Source organism: Xiphophorus maculatus, chromosome 8 (genome assembly GCF_002775205.1).
Source record: "Xiphophorus maculatus strain JP 163 A chromosome 8, X_maculatus-5.0-male, whole genome shotgun sequence".
NCBI lineage: Eukaryota > Metazoa > Chordata > Actinopteri > Cyprinodontiformes > Poeciliidae > Xiphophorus > Xiphophorus maculatus.
Genome location: NC_036450.1, coordinates 19,116,086 through 19,136,194, shown reverse-complemented (window position 1 = coordinate 19,136,194; position 20,109 = coordinate 19,116,086). Strand labels below are relative to the sequence as shown.

General features: G+C 39.4%; 1 protein-coding gene across 2 annotated transcripts; it reads left to right on the top strand.

Moving 5' to 3' along the window:
- The first annotated feature begins 704 nt into the window (after positions 1 to 704).
- On the top strand, positions 705 to 20,094 carry nup188 (nucleoporin 188). 2 transcript variants are annotated; one of them, XM_014468648.2, is made up of 43 exons: positions 705 to 796; positions 2,563 to 2,617; positions 2,734 to 2,807; positions 2,889 to 2,973; positions 3,060 to 3,140; positions 3,242 to 3,286; positions 3,370 to 3,462; positions 3,561 to 3,680; positions 4,257 to 4,468; positions 4,716 to 4,830; positions 4,977 to 5,177; positions 5,304 to 5,384; positions 5,461 to 5,547; positions 5,642 to 5,761; positions 5,840 to 5,966; positions 6,056 to 6,214; positions 9,469 to 9,595; positions 9,690 to 9,777; positions 10,957 to 11,033; positions 11,122 to 11,236; positions 11,330 to 11,450; positions 11,536 to 11,602; positions 12,763 to 12,888; positions 13,002 to 13,242; positions 13,308 to 13,514; positions 13,615 to 13,784; positions 13,872 to 13,941; positions 14,032 to 14,099; positions 14,610 to 14,805; positions 14,933 to 15,010; positions 15,085 to 15,170; positions 16,034 to 16,179; positions 16,258 to 16,436; positions 16,552 to 16,752; positions 16,846 to 16,938; positions 17,284 to 17,436; positions 17,627 to 17,764; positions 17,850 to 17,924; positions 18,004 to 18,228; positions 18,335 to 18,466; positions 18,547 to 18,620; positions 18,719 to 18,848; positions 19,504 to 20,094. In XM_014468648.2, the coding sequence occupies exons 1-43, from the start codon at positions 771 to 773 to the stop codon at positions 19,681 to 19,683; spliced, it is 5,244 nt and encodes a 1,747-aa protein (XP_014324134.1). In that variant the 5' UTR covers positions 705 to 770; the 3' UTR covers positions 19,684 to 20,094. The 2 variants fall into 2 exon arrangements, with proteins under 2 accessions (XP_014324134.1, XP_023194493.1); XM_023338725.1 differs by having other exon boundaries at positions 754 to 796; positions 2,566 to 2,617.
- Positions 20,095 to 20,109: the final 15 nt, after the last annotated feature.

Sequence of the window (20,109 nt, the reverse complement as noted above, 5' to 3'; positions counted from 1 at the left end):
TTAAAAGATATGCGATTACAACGCCTGATATTTACTTTATCTTTGTTTTATTACTCTTCCCCTAAATGTATTTGTTACATCAGAGCTTATTCGTGTATTCAAGGATCTTTTCACGAATGACTCGAGAAACATATATTCTCAAACTAAAAAAATATTTCAAAACACACATCTCCCTTTGGCATTTTGTTGTTTTTCGGGTTGGAATTACTTTACTTGTAGGGCTTCTTAATTAAATATTAATAAAAATATTACTAAGATAATAAGATATTTAGTTAAATCTCATTTGAGTGTGTATCTGGCCACGGAGAATAACTTTGAGATCCAAAATTGAACTTATCTTAACAGACAGCTGGCATGGGCAAATATGCAAGTGCTATTAATATTCATGATTTATTGTTCTTTTATGTTTTATAATATTTTCCTAATTTGAAAATAGATTGCAGTAAAAATTAAAATGTGAGTTTATTCAAAAGGTATATAATTTTCTAAAATAGATTATACGGCCAGAATCTTGTAACCCAGAATCTTAAAATTAAGATGGAATATTCCTTTCGTTGGGAGGTCTCGGTAAAATGGTGAGAATTGTGTTTTATTACTGAGTTCATGTCATGAAATCGTGCAAAAAATAACGGTGGAAGCTTTGACTTGACCTTACAATCTCCTTCCATAAGATGGCGCTAGACCAATTCTGACGTGCAACGCTCGCTCCAGAAGAAGAATCTGATGTGACGGGCCAGTTCTCACCGACCAATCACAGAGCCGAGGCGAAGATGGCGGAATCAGAGATCAGCGTCAGGTAGTAACAACCACACAAACTTCATTTAATATTAAAAAGGCCTGCAGACTTAACAAAACCCACTGGAGGGTAAACATGTATAAACATAGCTTCAACTTTTAATTCAAGGTAACCGACGCGTTTGACTGTTCGTCTTTTTAACAGTTAGCGCCACGCTTAGTTAGCTTAGCAACTGCTGCTAACGTTTGAAAGGCTTTTTTTCAGCGCGGCGCCGCATGTCAACAATAGCTACAAAAGTCAGCTATTGAAATTACTCGTTATTTTAATGAACAAATAAGTTATTTTAAATTAAATTATCTCTGTATTATCTTCAACAACTATCACTGCTCGTCACGGATTAAATAAAGCTATGCGATAATGGACAAACTAACGGAACTGTTGATTAGAGATATGACAACGAAGTTAGCTTAAGTTAGTTAAGTGTAAAATAATTTATAGAGTTTTACAGCTTGAAGATCGATTTGAGAACTGAATTCAATATTCAATTTTCTAACTGTCACAATTTATTAGTTTGATCTAATAGAACATTGTTAGGCTTAATGATGCCAAATCAAAACAATAGCAGATTAATTATTGTAAATATGTGGAGTAGAGTTTATTAGCTGTACTTGTAATGAGCGTGCTAAACAGATAATGAAAAGGCCATTTGACATCTCAATGTTCCGCCTGTGTTTCTATTTTGTCTTCAGCAATTTGCAATTTAATAGTATTTTTCCTGTTTTAAAAAATATATATAGTATGGAAACGTGAAATTGAACAAAATGTTGTCAGGCTATTTCATGTCCTGTTTGTCTGAATAATAAATATTTGAAATTATGAAGTATATTTTTTCCAGCTGCATTTTATTTAAAGGTTTTGAGTTACTATGACATAAATATCAGTACGGATAACTAGATTGATCTATTTACTTACTAACTGAAAACCATTTATGTATGTGTGCACAGACACCATAAGGTTTTGTGGATAGGTCTTATTTAGGGGTAATGGTGGTGAAGCCTGTGTTATTTAGACCAAGAACCCTTTGGAGAACAAATGTCTGTTTTCCATGTTGTTTCTGTTTATTCATGGTTTTTGTGACTTGCGTATTTAAATGTTAAGCAGTGTAGAAATATTTGCTTTACAAAGTGAGTTTTGTATTTATATTGTAAATGTGCTAAAACTGAGTTTGGAAAAGGAAATAATTTTTAAATAAACAATAAATATGTAAGAACCGGGTACTTGCAGCGCAATTGAAATGGTTTATTATATTTGTAAGAGAATTCTGTGGTTGACAAGTAACTATGATTACAATGATTGTGATTATATAATCAACAAGATTCATTAAATTGCATTCATTTAATGTCTCCATTACTTGTTTTAATGTCATTTTGGTATCAGTTTAATTTAATTTCGGCATGTTGTTGAGAATGTTAGAACCAGTGATTTGCAACAAAAAAGTCTATCCAAAAGAACAAATATGTTTTTTGCAGGCAGAATTTGTATGCATATCCTACCACATAGAGCATCTAAGGATTTCTTTGTGATTACAATATTGTAAACACAATCCAATTTGATATAATACGTAGCTCTAATACAAACTTATTGTCAAAGTGGTGATCAAATCGCCAAGAACACATCAAAGCACCCAGAGCTATCAGAGCTCAGTTGTTCAAATCCCTAAAATGTTCAGAGTATAAAAACTGAAAACAGTTCAGTGCTGCTGATGGGCATTAACACAGCAATCTGCATCACTTTGCCTAAATACACCACTTTCACCTTTTTTTCAGAAGCTGTCGAGAGTTATGGACGATTTTGCTGGGGAGATCTGCGTTGAGAGAGCCGGTTTGTCTCCTCTGTACTTTTGTGACCTTGCTGAACATTTAATTTATCAGTTTATTTCTGGTAACGTGTACACCGAATAAAAAAAGCAAACAGATATTTGTTTTGGATGGTGGCAGGCTCAGATCGAGGGAGAACTTGACAGACACTGGGACAGACTGCATCAAGGACTTGGTTACTACAAGCCACCCAGGTAGAGACAGCAAAGTATTTTCACGTCACATTCATCATTATTATTCACAGAAAGAGTAATTGTCAGCTTCCTTTGCTGTAGCTCATCCTCTGCTGGGAAAGTGAAGGAGAAGAAAAATGTGGCACAACCTCTGAAGGACTTTGGCTTTAGGATCAGTAAATTATTGGTACGAATTCAGAGTATTCTTTGAGTAAACACACACATAACAGCTTTCAGAGAATGTGCTAAGATGTGTGTTCATAAATCTCACAGAATCTGGATGAGCAGCAGAGTGTGCAGCTTTTACAATGCTATCTCCAGGAGGACTATAGAGGGACCCGAGATTCCTTAAAAGTATTCTTTTTTGTTCTCCATCAGCCTTTTTTAATCACATGACATAAAGAGGAAGAGCTGCTGCATTACTGGTGATGATTAAAAAATGTTTGTCTCTACAGGTTGTTCTTACGGATGAGCGGCAAAGCCAGGGACTCCTTCTAAAGGTGAGTCTAAAAGTATGCTGCTGAATTGCAACTGTCCTGGTGGCAGTTTTTAAATCTGACTGTTTCTGTAATTGTTTCCACAGATAGCTGATTACTATTATGAGGAGCGGATGTGTCTGCTTAGATGTGTTCTGCTGCTGCTCACATACTTTCAGGATGAACGTCATCCCTATCGGGTGAGAGGTCACAAACATATTTGGTCATCCACTTCTTGATGACAAAGGTTATGGGTTCTCTTATTCAATTTCAGGTGTTTGCTTGTGTGTGTGTGTAGACCGAGTACAGTAACTGTGTCAATAAACTGGAGAAAGACCTGGTGAGCAGCTATCAGTCACAGTTTGAGAATCTCTTCAAGGCCGAAGCACCGACATGGGAAACCCACGGCAACCTCATGGTAAGGGTGTTTCACAACTCTTTTGTTTTCGTCTGGCAAGCCAACACAAAGTAGTTAGTAATTGTGAAATAGTTAGACCAGCAGTATTTTCTGGTCTATTTTCTAGTGCAAATATCTTAGTACACATGTTTTAAGAGAAAACTAACTAAAAGCAACTTTTCAGCAAGATATACCTTGTTTTAAGTACATAATTAATATTGATTAGAAAGTACTAATTCTAATGGCAGATTATTTCTCTTATAACACGGAAAAATGTCTTGTTATGTTAAGGAATTATTGACTTAAAACAAACTCCTGTGTCTTGCTGAAAAAGTACTTTTGAGTTAGTTTTGTCTTATTCAAGTGTACTAAGATATTTGCACTAGAAACCAGACCAAAAACACTTGATAAGATTTTGTTTTTGCAGTGAAGTTGCTCAAAATCCCAATATATTGCAAGATTGTTTGGGATTGAAATCTTGTATTTAAAAAGTTTATTACATGAATACTTGCGCCATGCTGTATGTGGAAAACTCACAACGAGGTGTGACCTCTTTTGTCATAAGTACCAGTTGGGATTGTTTGTGTTTTTGTTCAGACCGAGCGGCAGGTCTCCCGGTGGTTCATGCAGTGTTTGAGAGAGCAGTCTCTGCTGCTGGAGATCATCTTCCTGTACTACGCCTACTTTGAGATGAGCCCGTCTGACCTTCTGAACTTCACCAAAATGTTCAAAGAACAAGGCTTCGGCTTAAGGCAGACCAACAGACACCTGGTTGACAAGAACATGGATGCACTGGTTGACAGGATTGGGTAGGTCTCTTTATAGAGAGTCGGCTTGGACCGGTATCATGATATTGACCAGTTTTATGCAATTTCATGAAATTTAAACATCTCAAACAAAAACGCACAACATGATCTGACTTTATCTATTTTTGCTGCACAACTACTTCTACTTTGAATCTCCACGTCAATAAAGGCTTTTTTTTTCATGATTAGTTTTCTAATCGTTCTTGTTGATATAGTTTTAATTGATCTGTTGCGTTTCTCCGGCTGGCAGATACCTGAGCTCTCTCATCCTGGTGGAGGGAATGGACATAGACTTTCTGCACAAGTGTGCTCTGGAGGATTGCCCAGAGCAGCACCAGTTTTCCGGGGCTCCTGACGTCATTAAGGTTTGACACAAACCTTTAATTGAAGAAGAGATAATCAGTTTTCTTTTTTTTTCCACAATAAGAGCAGAGTGAATTTATAGGGAAGAAGTTTTCTTAATTTATTTTGTGACATCTGTATTTTTCCTATTTATTTATTTTTCCTCCAGGAGATGGATCAGCTGCTGTTGACATTTGGGGACATCCCTCATCATGGCCCTGTTCTGCTGTCCTGGGTCCTGTTGAGACACACCCTCAGACCTGACGAGTCCAATCCTGTGATGCGGAGGATAGGCAACACGGCGCTGCAGCTGGGGGTTTTCCAGTATCTTTCATCGATGCTGAAGGGACTCGGAGTCTCAGGAAATAATGTAAGACAGCAAAAATTGTGCATCACAAAAGGCTTAAAAAATGCAAAAACAGTTGAGCATTTTATGTTGTTGCCCTTGTGTAGGTAACTTAATTTTCAAGTCATCTTTTTGATTCTGCCTTTCCAGTGTACAGCAAGCACAGCCAAGATGTGTATTTATGGCCTGCTGTCATTCGTGATCACGTCGTTTGAAGAAGAGAGCTTACAGGTCCTGCCTGGCGTTTATGTGTTTAAGAGAAATCGATGTATGTGCCGGTAACCGGCTCTCTTGTAATCTGCTGCAGGCCAATGGTGTGGAGGGCTCTCACTTGATCGATGCTGCCTGTGAGGTCCTCTCTGCTCCCAGTTTAGCTGAAGTCTTTTGGGAAATGGTGAGACAAAATGCCAAAGGAAGGGGAGATAAAACATAGCTACCAGTGTATTTTTTGCTGTCAATCCGTCATGTTTGTCTAAATTTGAATCTAGAAGCCAAACAGGGGACTAGGGATGATCCTAGACAGTGCAGCTGGGATGTTCCCTCACAAGATCGGACCTCTGCTGCAGCTGCTGACCGCACTCGTGTCGAACAAGTTGACTGTAAAGAAGGTAAAATGTCTCCCTGACCAGATGTATGGGAGCCTCTCTTTGTACAGACACCTCAGTGTTTATGCTTGTGTTTGGCAGGTGTATAACTTCTTGGACAAGATGTCCTTCTACACACAAGTTTACAAACACAAACCCATTGATATCATTTCTAAGGACGATGAGACATTGTGGAGAAGACAGGCTCCAAAACTACTCTACCCTTTGGGTTTGTTTTGGTTCACATTTGCACACAGATGTTTGACGTTATTTATAGTTTAGAAATAAGAGCATCTTTATCCCATCATTTTTCTTTAGGTTCAGGGCAGGCTAACCTCTGGATGCCCCAGGGAGTGCTGGGCCAGGTTATGATTGCAGGGGAACAGGGCTACATGGTGAGGTGGGACTACTCTTACAGTGCCTGGACTCTGTTCACCTGCGAGGTGGAGATGCTGCTGCACGTCGTCTCCACTGCAGGTACGTCATACAGCTGAGCGACAGGCTGGAAGCACAGCAAATATATAACCATGATGCTTTTAGTCTGTATTTAAGATTCCTAGTGTGGGCTCAAGAATATTAAAGCAGGAAAAAGTGTCACTTTCATATCAAACAAAGCATTCCTAAGTGGAAACTTCTTGAAGAAGTCAGAATTCTGAGATTAAAGTCAGAATTCTGAGATTGAAGTCAGAATTCTGAGATTGATGTCAGAAAGTCAGAATTTTGAGATTGAAGTCAGAATTCTGAGATTGAAGTCAGAATTCTGAGATTGAAGTCAGAATTCTGAGAATGAAGTCAGAATTCTGAGATTGAAGTCAGAATTCTGAGATTGAAGTCAAAATTCTGAGATTGAAGTCAAAATTCTGAGATTGAAGTCAGAAAGTCAGAATTCAGAGATTGAAGTCAGAATTCTGAGAATGAAGTCAGAATTCTGAGATTGAAGTCAGAATTCTGAGATTGAAGTCAGAATTCTGAGATTGATGTCAGAATTCTGAGAATGAAGTCAGAAAGTCAGAATTCTGAGATTGAAGTCAGAATTCTGAGATTGATGTCAGAATTCTGAGATTGAAGTCAGAATTCTGAGAATGAAGTCAGAATTCTGAGAATGAAGTCAGAATTCTGAGATTGAAGTCAGAATTCTGAGATTGAAGTCAGAATTCTGAGATTGAAGTCAGAATTCTGAGATTGAAGTCAGAATTCTGAGATTGAAGTCAGAATTCTGAGATTGAAGTCAAAATTCTGAGATTGAAGTCAAAATTCTGAGATTGAAGTCAGAAAGTCAGAATTCAGAGATTGAAGTCAGAATTCTGAGAATGAAGTCAGAATTCTGAGATTGAAGTCAAAATTCTGAGATTGAAGTCAGAAAGTCAGAATTCTGAGATTGATGTCAGAAATCCGAATTCTGAGAATGAAGTCAGAATTCTGAGATTAAAGTCAGAATTCTGAGATTGAAGTCAGAATTCTGAGAATGAAGTCAGAATTCTGAGATTGAAGTCAGAATTCTGAGAATGAAGTCAGAATTCTGAGAATGAAGTCAGAATTCTGAGATTGAAGTCAAAATTCTGAGATTGAAGTCAGAATTCTGAAATTGTAGTCACAATTCTGAGAATGAAGTCAGAAAGTCAGAATTCTGAGATTGATGTCAGAAATCCGAATTCTGAGAATGAAGTCAGAATTCTGAGATTAAAGTCAGAAAGTCAGAATTCTGAGATTAAAGTCAGAATTCTGAGATTGAAGTCAGAAATCCGAATTCTGAGAATGAAGTCAGAATTCTGAGATTAAAGTCAGAAAGTCAGAATTCTGAGATTAAAGTCAGAATTCTGAGATTGAAGTCAGAATTCTGAGAATGAAGTCAGAATTCTGAGATTGAAGTCAGAATTCTGAGATTGAAGTCAGTATTCTGAGATTGAAGTCAGTATTCTGAGGTTGAAGTCAGAAAGTCAGAATTCTGAGATTGATGTGAGAAAGTCAGAATTCTGAGATTGAAGTCAGAATTCTGAGATTGAAGTCAGAATTCTGAGATTGAAGTCAGAATTCTGAGAATGAAGTCAGAATTCTGAGATTGAAGTCAGAATTCTGAGAATGAAGTCAGAAAGTCAGAATTCAGAGATTGAAGTCAGAATTCTGAGATTGAAGTCAGAATTCTGAGATTGATGTCAGAATTCTGAGATTGAAGTCAGAATTCTGAGATTGAAGTCAGAATTCTGAGAATGAAGTCAGAATTCTGAGATTGAAGTCAGAATTCTGAGATTGAAGTCAGAATTCTGAGATTGAAGTCAGAATTCTGAGATTGAAGTCAGAATTCTGAGATTGAAGTCAGAATTCTGAGATTGAAGTCAGAATTCTGAGATTGAAGTCAGAATTCTGAGATTCAAGTCAGAATTCTGAGATTGAAGTCAAAATTCTGAGATTGAAGTCAAAATTCTGAGATTGAAGTCAGAAAGTCAGAATTCAGAGATTGAAGTCAGAATTCTGAGAATGAAGTCAGAATTCTGAGAATGAAGTCAAAATTCTGAGATTGAAGTCAAAATTCTGAGATTGAAGTCAGAAAGTCAGAATTCTGAGATTGATGTCAGAAATCCGAATTCTGAGAATGAAGTCAGAATTCTGAGATTAAAGTCAGAAAGTCAGAATTCTGAGATTAAAGTCAGAATTCTGAGATTGAAGTCAGAATTCTGAGAATGAAGTCAGAATTCTGAGATTGAAGTCAGAATTCTGAGATTGAAGTCAGAATTCTGAGATTGAAGTCAGAATTCTGAGAATGAAGTCAGAAAGTCAGAATTCTGAGAATGAAGTCAGAAAGTCAGAATTCTGAGAATGAAGTCAGAAAGTCAGAATTCTCACTTTAATCTCAAAAAAAAATTTTTTCTCTGGTGGCCCTAATCCTCTTCCGTATAGATGAACTTTTGTTATTTTGTTATTTTTTTTAGTCCAGCTCCAGTCAACTTAAGAAACTTTAGGTATGAATAGAAAATTGTCAGTGATAACAAATGCAAATTTTTACTCTGAAATTGCACTTAAAAATTTCAAATCAAGGAATTCTTCAACAAATTGGTTTTTAATTCATCATTGTTAAGTACTTTGGAGAGGTTTTAAGTTATTCCAATTTTTTAAATAATTTTTTAAAGTGTTTGTGATCAGAAGCTTACCAGGCTTTCTACATCTGTTTTAAAGTTTTTCTTTGGACTTCAGTGAATTTAGTTTTGTTTCGTTTCCAGTTCATTTTTGTGAGTAACTGATGCACATTAATGTATTGAAATATAATTTTTAAAAATGTAACGTGTTTTATATAGGCATCCCACATACACAACATAGTATATTTCAATAAAAATAGGACCCAATACAAACAGAAAAATATGTTTAATGCAGAAATATAACCCTAATGAAAAATATGTCCATATACTATGTAATATAAGGACTCGATGCCTTTTTTGCATAAATGCAGCATTAAAATTTCCTGATTTTTGTTTTTTAAAAAAGAAAGAAAATAAAGTAAAAAGCATACTTTTTTACTTTATTTAGAGTCTAACCTTGATTTGATTGTTGCATATTGCTAGAATTTAAACAATCTTTAATGTTTACCAAAGTTTGTCAGCTTTTTGCTGTTTTGGAGTCATTGACAGTATTTTGTCATCAAAAGCTTTTTCTAGTTTATTCAAATTAAACAGTTAATCATGTAAAAACAGGTTTTGGAATGTCTAATTAATTCAGCACTGTAACCCTGTTTGTGCTAGACGTCCTGGCTCACTGCGCGCGCGCGAAGCCCATCCTGGATCTGGTCCATAAGATCATCAGCACCGACTGGACAGTGTCCGACTGCTTGCTGCCTCTCACCTCACGCATCTACATGTTGCTGCAGAGGTAACCTAACGTCAGACAAACTTATTGAAACTTGTAGGTTATATATTTATTTATTTTTATATAGTCTTGATCTTGCACCTGTCTCCTGTGTCAGATTGACTTCAGTCATCAACCCTCCGGTGGATGTGATCGCCTCCTGTGTGAACTGTCTCTCTGTGCTGGCTGCCAGGATGCCAGGGAAGGTGTGTATGATTGAAGCAGGGAGATTCAGGTCGTTTGTCTCTCATTTTCTTGCCCTTATCAGGGTTTTGTAAAGGGGCTAGAAATCCTTGGAAATGCTTCAATTTCAATTAGGTGTGTTCAAGGTTTGGGAATTGCTTGATTTCTGTGTATAGTCCTTGAAAGTCCTTCATATCCCAAACCGCACAGTTTTATAATAAAGTGCAGTCTAGTGTTTGATTAAAAGCCTAAATTTGGAAAATGTTATTTAAACCACCTAATTTCATAGACCTAATAATGACACACATATTTTTTTAAATTAAATCAAACCAAACGTCCCTTGTTTTATGTCAGTTAAAGTTACCAAGATTATTTCTATTTGCTAAATGCCAGAAAGCGTAGCAAGAACAGTTTTTAGAGATTTTTTTTTTTTGTAACTTTCTTGTGTTTAAGCATTTAATTTGAGCAGGTAGGTAATATAAACTGCTCAAAAAATAAAGGGAACACTCAAATAACACATCCTAGATCTGAATGAAAGAAATATTCTCATTGAATACTTTGTTCTGTACAAAGTTCCATTTGCACAACAGCAGGTGAAATTGATTGTCAATCAGTGTTGCTTCTAAGACAGTTTGATTTCACAGAAGTTTGATGTACTTGGAGTTATATTGTGTTGTTTAAGTGTTGCCTTTATTTTTTTGAGCAGTGTACATTAACACAAAAGACATTTCAAAACATAACATTTTGTTACTAAAACATAACATTTTGTTACTAAAACATAACATTTTGTTATGTTTTAGTTCACTTTATTCCAGAATGTAGAATACAGTTATAATATATTATTGATAACAGTAATAAATCAAATCATAAAATTGTGAATTGAAATGTTTGTTTTGTGTGTATTTGTACTGTTTTTTATTGCTAAGTGTGTAGCTGGAAAAATTTGAAAACTTACCTTGAAAATGCTCAAAGTGAATGCATTGTGGAAGAAGTGTATGACAGAGTATCTTCAGTCAGAGACTTCTTGAGATTTGCTGTGATACAGACTGCTACAAGAGATCTTTTCTGCCAACAGCCTTTACTATCTACAATAACTCTTTGAAAAATATGAATAAATTATTTAATTTCCCTTTTGGGATCAATAAAGTATTTCTGAAATGAATTGAATTAAACTGAATTGAACTGTGTTTATTTCCTCTCAGGTGTGGTCCAGTCTGCATCACACTGGCTTCCTCCCCTTCGCCTCCAACCCTCTGACCAACATGGCCCAGTGTGTCAGGTAATGCCACCCCTAATAAACCAGATCGAATTCTGACGAATGTTGATCTTATCTGTAAAACATCAGACTAATATTTCTTTTGTCTTAGTGCTGAGGGAATGAAGGCAGGTAACTACGGCAACCTGCTGGTGCAGATTGAGCAACCCAGAGGAGAGTACGCTGTAACAATCGCCTTCCTTCGTCTCATTACAACCTTGGTGAAGGTAAACATTTATTTATTTATTTTTTTAAAGCATGATATTTGAGTCTTAGTTCTGGTTTTTAGTAATGCATTGCATCACTTATATCTCCTTCAGGGGCAGCTTGGAAACACCCAGAGCAAAGGCCTCATTCCCTGTGTGCTGCTGGTGTTAAAGGAGATGCTGCCAACGTACCACAAGTGGCGCTACAACACCAATGGAGTCAGAGAGAGAATAGGTGAACTTTCCTGTTTTCCTTTATGTCACTCTGGAAGAGCGACAGAGAAACCAGAGTAAAAGTTGACTTGTGTGCGTCTCTACAGGTTGCTATATTTTGGAGTTGATACATGCCATTCTCAATCTGAGCCCAGAAGGAGAGAACCAGGGCAGGTATGGATGGAGTTCAGAAATATCATCACAGTTTTCTGGTGATTCAGAGAGCTGGACCATACGGATTTAGGAATATATCAGAGTTTGCACTAGAGTGAAATTGATTTTTCATTATTTTTTTTTTTTACATTTTTAGTTTTCGAAGATTTAATTTTTGGAAAGTAAGGATTATTTTTCCACCAATGGACTCTTTGGATTTCCATAGTTCAGAGTGATGTCAGCACGCTCAGAACCCACAGTTTTGTTTGACAAGCAAGTTTTACAGCTTTGTTTTATTTGAACTTTGAATTCAGGTCAACTCTTATGATGGAGGATTAGGGTCACACTAAGATAAAAAAAAAAAAACCCAACATTACGAGTATAATGTGATAATATTAGCAGAATAAAGTCGTAATTTTATGAGTACTCCAACACAAAACAATAACAAATTCAAATAAGGAATTTGTTATAAACCAAAGTGTATACCAAACTTATACACTTTGGTATAAGTTTTAGAACATCAAATTATTATCCGAAGCAGAACTTTGATGCAAAACAACAGTTTTGATGAACTACTGGAACTGAGCTGCTCACATAAGATCCTGGTTACTGTTTTCCTCGTTAAAACTCTTTTTCTTGTAACTAAATGTTTTCTCTGGTAAAATTGCACCTTATTTTCCCCTGCTAATATTATGACTATATTCTTGTAATTGAATAGAAATGGTCATAACTTAGCCCTGATTTGCCATTGTACAACTCACAGAAGGGACGATGGAATTAAAAGCCACTTTTTGAAAATGTTTTCTCCCAAAAGGAAAGTGAGCAAAAAAGATTAAAACCAGATCTGAAATGGAGAATCAAAGATCTTATTGTTAAACTGTATCACCCAGCCCTAGTTTGCACATGGTTTGGTCAATCAAATTTCTGTTCTTTTTACTAATATTAAATACTTTAATAAGATATAGACTAATTAGAGATAATGTGGTAGATTAATCTTTTTATTCTCTGACATGCTAATTTTAGTCAATCGAACACTTTATTATCCTAGACTATTTCAGACATGTCATCTCTTTGCTAATCAATTAATAATCAAGTAGGTTATTAATATTAACTATTATTGACTGAAAAGGTTTAGTTGTCTAATAAAGTTTGAGGCTGAACTGTTTCCTGTGTCCCTGCAGCACTCCAACCCTGCAGTCCCTTTGCATCTACAGCCTGGCCAACACAGAGGCTGGCCAGGCCGTTGTCAACATCATGGCTGTCGGAGTGGACACCATAGATGTCGTCCTGGCTGCTCAGCCCAGCAGGTGAACAATTCAATATGTTTGTCCTAATAATCTGCCTTTTTTTTTGTTCTTTATTTTGTGCTTGTTTGCTGTTTTTCCGCTGAACTGGTGACTAATCTTGTGTCCTCTTGCAGCTGTGGCTCTGAGGGTCCAGGCCAGATCCTGATCCAGACGGTCAAACTGGCTTTCTCCGTCACGAACAACGTGATCCGCCTGAAGCCGCCGTCCGACGCCGTGTCCCCGCTGGAGCAGGCGCTGACGCAGCACGGCGGTCACGGCAGCAACCTCGTCGTCGTCCTCGCCAAATACATTTACCACAAACATGATCCAGCTCTGCCCCGCCTCGCCATCCAGCTGCTGAAAAGGCTTGCCACGGTGAGACTTCCTCCGGCCTTTCATCGATTTATCACTAGCGACAGCTTAACTAGTTTCATCCGCAGGTCGCCCCCATGTCGGTGTACGCCTGCCTCGGCAACGACGCGGCCGCCATCAGGGACGCCTTCCTCGCTCGGCTGCAGAGCAAAACGGAAGACATGAGGATCAAGGTGATGATCCTGGAGTTCCTCACGGTGGCTGTGGAAACGCAGCCCGGCCTCATCGAACTCTTCCTCAACCTGGAGGTCAAAAACGGAAACGAGGGGTCAAAGGTACGCTGGCGTAACTCCATTTTTTGTTTTTGTTGGGGTTTTTTTTTTTTTTTTTTTTAGCAGCTGAGCATCTAGATTGAAAACGTTTCTGTGTCTGCAGGAGTTCCTGGTGGGCGAGTGGAGCTGCCTCCACGTGGTGCTGGAGCTGATCGACTCGAAGCAGCAGGGGAAGTACTGGTGTCCTCCGCTGCTCCACCGCGCAGCGCTGGCTTTCCTCCTGGCGCTGTGGCAGGACCGCAGAGACAGCGCCATCTCCGTCCTTCGCACAAAGTGAGAACACACAGCTAAAACAAACCTTACTTTACTCTAAGGGTGTGTTGTGGAACAATCTCGTGGTGCTTTGTTGTTTTTGTGCAGGGAAAGATTTTGGGAGAATTTGACGACGCCTCTTTTTGGAACTCTCACCCCGCCGTCGGACACCACAGAGGTCTTTGTTAAATAAACAAATCACATCCTGTTTTTGACTTTTCTGAACCAACTATTTCATAACTACCCAACTTGTATGATTTATCCACAGCCATGCGTCCTGGAGGCCTGCGCATTCGTCATGAAGATCATCGGTCTGGAGATTTACTACGTCGTCAGGTCAGCTGGTCGACCTGAATCTGCCATCATCAATGAAATTCAACATGAATTATTATCAATCCTTCTCTGTAAAAACACAAAATCTTACCAAGTATTTTTGGTCTAGTTTCTAGGGCAAATTATTTTAGAGCACTTGAAGTAAGTCACTTTCAAGTGACTTTTCAGCAAAATGTAGGAGCTTGTTTAAAGGAATGATTCCTTACTATTGATTTAAAAAAAGTACTAGTTCTATTGGCAGATTATTTCACTTATAACAAGACACTTTTCCCATGTTATAAGTGAAATAATGTGCCAGGGGAACTGGTACTGTTCCATCACTATTAAGAAATTATTGACTTGAAACAAGCTCCTATATTTTGCTGAAAAATTGCTTGTAAGGTAGGTCTGTTTTACTTCAAGTGCACTAAAATATTTGCCCTAGAAACTTGACCAAAAATACATGGTAGTAGTTTGTCTTTTTGCAGTGTCAAAACACCCTGAGTGAGTGTGTGTGTGTGTGTAATGTTACAGTGGTTCTCTGGAGCAGTCTCTGAAGGATGGGCTTCAAAAGTTCTCTAACGCACGGCGCTACGACTACTGGTCCCAGTATGTGAAGTCGTTGGTGTGTCATGTGGCAGAGACGGAGGAGGAGGGCATCTGCTGCTTCCCAGAGACACAGATGCTGATTTCTGCGTGGCGGATGCTGCTGATTCTTTCCACCACCCATGTGTGTTATGTTAATATTTATTATTTTATTTTCTTTCTCTCTGTAAACTGGTTGGTGAAATCTGTTTTATTTGGATAGTTAGGTAGAGAAACATAAAATCTGAGTCGTCGTGCTCTGATGTTTTCAGGCAGATGTGATGCATCTAACAGAGGATTCGACCAAACTGAAGCTGTTTATGGATGTTCTAGACGGGACTAAAGCTGCTGTAAGTCGTGGCTTGAAAATTTTTTTTTTTTTTCATTTTAATCCAGTTCTAATTTTCCCTCTCCTGATTTGCAGCTCACCACACCCACATCTGTGCCTTGTCTTCGTCTGGGATCCATGATGGCTACTCTCCTGCTTATCCTCCTGAAACCGTGGAGGAGGTGTGTTTGACATCTTCTACGTACTGCTGCATCTTGCTGTAAAAATCTTTCAAATGTGAACACAAGCATCAAAATTAGCATGCCAGGTCGTACGTCTATAATATTCCCCATTAGCCACCTGAATTTCAGGATGGCATCTTAGAAGATGGCCGCCGTCTTTGAGCCTTTTAAAACAATTATTTCCATTTTCATGATTTGAATCGGCTTTATGTCACAAAATCTGTTTTGACTTTGCTCAGCCTGTTTTTACAACTTTAAAGTAATACCATGCAGCTTAGTCAGACTCCTAATCTGGAGTCTAACGCCAGTCGTCACCTGGAAGGAGACTAAAATCTGTGACTCAGACTTAGAGGCAGTTAGTGTTCGGTTCAGCTAATTTTGTTATCCTTAGCACCTGTTTCCACAATTTTGTTAATGCTTTTAGCGGTTAGCATCAGCTTCTGCTAATTTTGTGTTTAGCACTGGCTTCTGCATTTCTTTAATGTTAGTTTTAGCTGTTTTTCGTACATGTTTACCATTAACTTTATTAGATTGTTTTGTGCTTAAAGTTAGCTTCTGCAAATCATTTGTGCCTAGCAGTTCAGCGTTAGCCTTTACAATTTTTTTAATGTTTAGAAATGTATGATTTTAAAATGATCTGACAGAAAGTATTCCTCTATAATAAGTATTGGCATTTAGTGTAATAAAACATTTATTCTTGGTTGCCATCTTGAAGTTTTCAATCACAAATGCAAGCCTCGTGGGAACATTTGTACCAAGTTAGGTTCTTGTACCTGCAGGTGAAAGATTTTGCTTAAATATTTATCTGCTGCTCTGCGTGTCGTTTCATGATTAAGTTCTGTAACTCCTCTCTCTGTGCGTAGTGTGGTGGCAGCGGCTCCTGACATCCTCTCTCCCCTCGCCCTGATCCTGGAGAGCGTCCTGCAGGCCGACCAGCAGATGATGGAACGGACCAAAGCCAAAATCTTCTCTGCACTCATCTCTGTGCTTCAGATTCAGGGTCTCAACGGTACAAAACGTCCCTCTTCTTTTGTCTGTACTTGAGTCAAACGTTCAGTGGCTGAAATCTGCACGATTGGCCAACTAGGCGGAGATATTTCCCAGCTGCCCCAGCTGTTGCTCTCCGTATGCGAGACGGTGAAGGACGAGGCGCTGGCGCTCATCGACAACACCCGACACATGAGTCAGACGGGAGACTTGCTGGAGCAGGAGGACAGCATGGAGACGGACTGTCCTTGCGGTCTGCAGAAGGACCAGAGAGACGGGGTGAGCGAGAGAACGCGTCATGTTTGAGAGCAGCTCTCTTCGTCCGGAAGGTTTCAGATTTTGGTCGGTTTTCAGCTCAGCACGCCCCGTTGTCTTTCTCTCCCTGCTCTGTCAGGTGTGCGTGCTCGCCTTGCACTTGACCAAAGAGCTGTGTCGCAGCGATGAGGACGGTGAGCACTGGGTGTTGGTGATGAGGAAGGTCCCAGTCCTGCCGTCGGTGCTGAGCGCCGTGGAGATCAGCCTGCGCTGCAAACACAACCTGTTCTTCACCGAGGCCGCGCTCCACCTGCTGCTGACGCTGGCCCGCACTCCCCAGGTACACACAAGTACATCTCTAAACCTTAACACTCCATTTCTACGCCATTGTAATCTAAAGGAACGAGGGGGGGGGGTTATTAATGTTTTTTAGGGGGCAGCAGCTGTTGCTGGAGCAGGCGTCATTCAAACCATCTGCCTGCCCCTGCTGAGCGTGTATGAGGTTTCCTCAAACGGCACATCGCAGGTAAAAAAACAAACTTTACACTGAAGGAACAGCGTGTAGTTATTGTAGAGGATTTCTTAACAAACTGGAAAAGTATAGATTAAGTCTATTTTTTTTTACAGGATTTGAAGAATGTCAGTCTCCTTATAATAAGCAGTTTCATCCAGAGAAGCTTTTCATGTTTACTTTTTTTTAGAAATAAAAGATTGTATTAGCACATCTCAGCGTGGACGATATGACGGCGTCACAATTTTATCTGACTTTTTTTTTAACGGTTAAATCGCAGATTTCCCTACAGGCCCAATATTAACCCAGATTTCAGAGCTGCATCATTTTTCTGATAACCAGATGGTTCGTGTTTCTCAGAGTTTCTCTCGGAAGTCGCAGGACTCCGCCTGCTGGCCGGGCGTTTACCGCCTCTGCATGTCTCTGATGGAGAGTCTCCTCAAGACGCTTCGCTACAACTTCATCAATGAAGCCCTGGACTTTGTTGGAGTGCATCAGGAACGCATATTACAGGTTGGACCCCTGATAACATCGTAGTCCATGACATCCGTTTGCGAGCCTGTTAATTAGCTCGTTATCGCTACGACATTTTCCTGAAAAGGCTCACAGCTGTAGTTTTGCTGCTACGGCTGCCTCTAAACAACTTAAAATAGTTGAGATCGGATCACAGGAAGTTCCCGCCTTGTGTTTCCTCTCCCCTCAGTGTCTGAACGCGGTGCGCACCGTGCAGAGCCTGTCCTGTTTAGACGAGGCAGATCACACAGTGGGATTTCTGCTGCAGCTCTCCAGCTTCTGCAAGGAGTGGCAGTTCCATCTCCCCAATCTGCTCAGAGACGTGCAGGCAAGTCTGGCGGAAATCACAGCCTCATCGAAAACCGCAGACTCTTTTAATTCATTCACCATTTCTCTTGTCGCTCTCTCTGTAGATAAACCTTTGTTACTTGTGCCAGACGTGCACATACCTGCTCCACAGCAAAAAGATGCTCCACCATTACCTGCAGGTTAAGATCTGAGAGTTTTTATTACTTTAAATCAGATGAAGAGGATGTTGTCATCACTAAATGTGCATTTTCTGTTCAGTCTAAGAATGGTGAGGCGTTGCCCGCCGGCACCAGGACGCAGCGGCCGCCTCAGACCTTGAATAAAGATGCAGCAGCAACAGCATCATCATCAGGAGGAGAGAGAGAGGAGGCCGAGCAGAAGGCCCTGTTGGCCGTTCAGTGCAGCCTGCTGAAGATCCTCAGTAAAACTTTGGCTACACTGCAGCACTTCACTCCAGACTGCTGCCAGATACTGCTGGACCAGGTCACTGCCTGAAAGAGTTCCCAATAAAATGACTAGTCTTGATTATTTACACTGAGCTACATCAGCAGGATCATAAAATGTTAAGTGTGACCATCTTGTTTCTCAGTGTATGGATCTGGCTGAGTACAGGACCTTGTTTGTGCTCAGCTTCACGACTCCCGCGTTCGACCCCGATGTGGCGCCGTCATTCGGGACCCTGCTGGCCACCATCAACGTGGCCCTGGGCACGCTGAGCGAGGTGGGCTGTGGGATGCCTGAAAGGTCCGCGTCGATCAACCAAAAGTTCAAAAACGATGACTTACTGCTGCTTATTTTCAGATGGAGAAGAGGAAGGAGCCGGCCTCTCTGAGCATCGCCTCGCTGGCCTCACTGGAGGAAATCCAGGCTCTGAAGTAAGTGAAGCTTTTGTTTTTAAGTTTATGCACATGTAATAAAATTGACTCGGTTTCTTATTCACATAATTTTTGTGACATTTTCCTTTGGATTTCAGGTCATTGTTGATGTTCACCATGGAGAACTGCTTCTACGTCCTGATCTCTCAGGCCGTCCGCTGTCTCAAAGATCCAGCCATCCTTCCTCGTGACAAACAGAGGCTCAAACAGGAGCTCAGCTCTGAACTGGTGAGACCTCCGTCCTGTTGGCCGTGAAGCCCATCTGGCTTGTGTTGATGTGCAGATTCTATGCGGCATTTAATCTCCAAACATTTTAATAATATCTAACCACTTGATTACAGATATAATTGAACAGATTTAAACCACACACTCCAAAATGATTTATAGTTAATTCACATGTAAACGCTTATGTTTTTTGTTAAATACTGAAATTAGTACCAATTTATTTTTGTTGGGTTGTGCAGAAGGTTGAACTTTATTCCAATATTGTGTATTGTCTGTTTAAAAGTCAAAGTTTTTCCATTTTTGAGGAATTTCTTGCCATCAAACTAATATTAAATTATTTACATTTTAACTTGAAAAGAACACAAATGAAATTAGCTGTGTAGATGCTAATTAGGTAATTTCCTATCTTATAGTAAGCATGCGTCCACTAGATGGCAGCCTATTGCTTGTAATGATCCTTGGTATGTGTGAAATATGCATAAACATCCACTCGCTGCTGCCCCCTAGTGGCTGTAGGATAACACTCCAATACTTGTAACAAAATATTTCATTTGTTGATGGCTAATCTAAATCCCTTTTACGTTTTCTCATTAGTGTTAGTTTCTTCAATTACTTTAAGTTAAAAATAACAAAATTCCCCCCCCCCCCCCCACTTTAGAGCACTCTTCTCTCCAGCCTGTCGCGCCACTTCAGGAGGGGTTCACCATCATCCCCAGCCAGTGGCATGCTCCCCTCCCTTCAGTCCAAACCCTCCACACCCGGATCGAAGGCGAGCCACGAAGGCCAGGAACCCATCATCCAATTGGTCCAGGCCTTTGTCAGACTTGTTCAAAGATAAACGCACAAAAACTACATTTCATACATGTTTTCAGAAAAAACCTTTTCTAGTATCAAAGCCCTATTTTGAGGTGAACAGTTGTGGTTCAAGGCGTTTGACTTTAATATTTAATATTAAACTTGAGGACAGCCTGATATCTTTCAAACTGGTTCATATTGATGAGGAACGGAGTCTGTAGGGATCTTGGTGCTATTCCTCATCAGTGGCTGACTATGGTCCTTCTTCATTCCCAGGCCTAGTTTTATAGGTCACTATGACTAGAAAAGTTTCAAGTGCTACTTAAATATAATCTCTGCACGACCTTGTTAAACTCTTTTTTTTTTTAAATTAGTTTTTGTTTCAGAAGTGTTGGCCAAAATTTGTACTTTCAAACAAAAATGTATATGCTATTAAAGGGAGTTTTGTACCACAGTTAGGGTTGTTTTT

What these genes read in the sequence shown, in the direction of transcription:
- nup188 (XM_014468648.2), top strand. Translation starts at nt 771, where the DNA reads ATGGCGGAATCAGAGATCAGCGTCAG. An exon ending in TCATTACAACCTTGGTGAAG is followed by an intron (nt 11,237 to 11,329) that starts GTAAACATTTAT and finishes TATCTCCTTCAG; the next exon opens with GGGCAGCTTGGAAACACCCA. An exon ending in ATCAGGAACGCATATTACAG is followed by an intron (nt 17,437 to 17,626) that starts GTTGGACCCCTG and finishes CTCTCCCCTCAG; the next exon opens with TGTCTGAACGCGGTGCGCAC.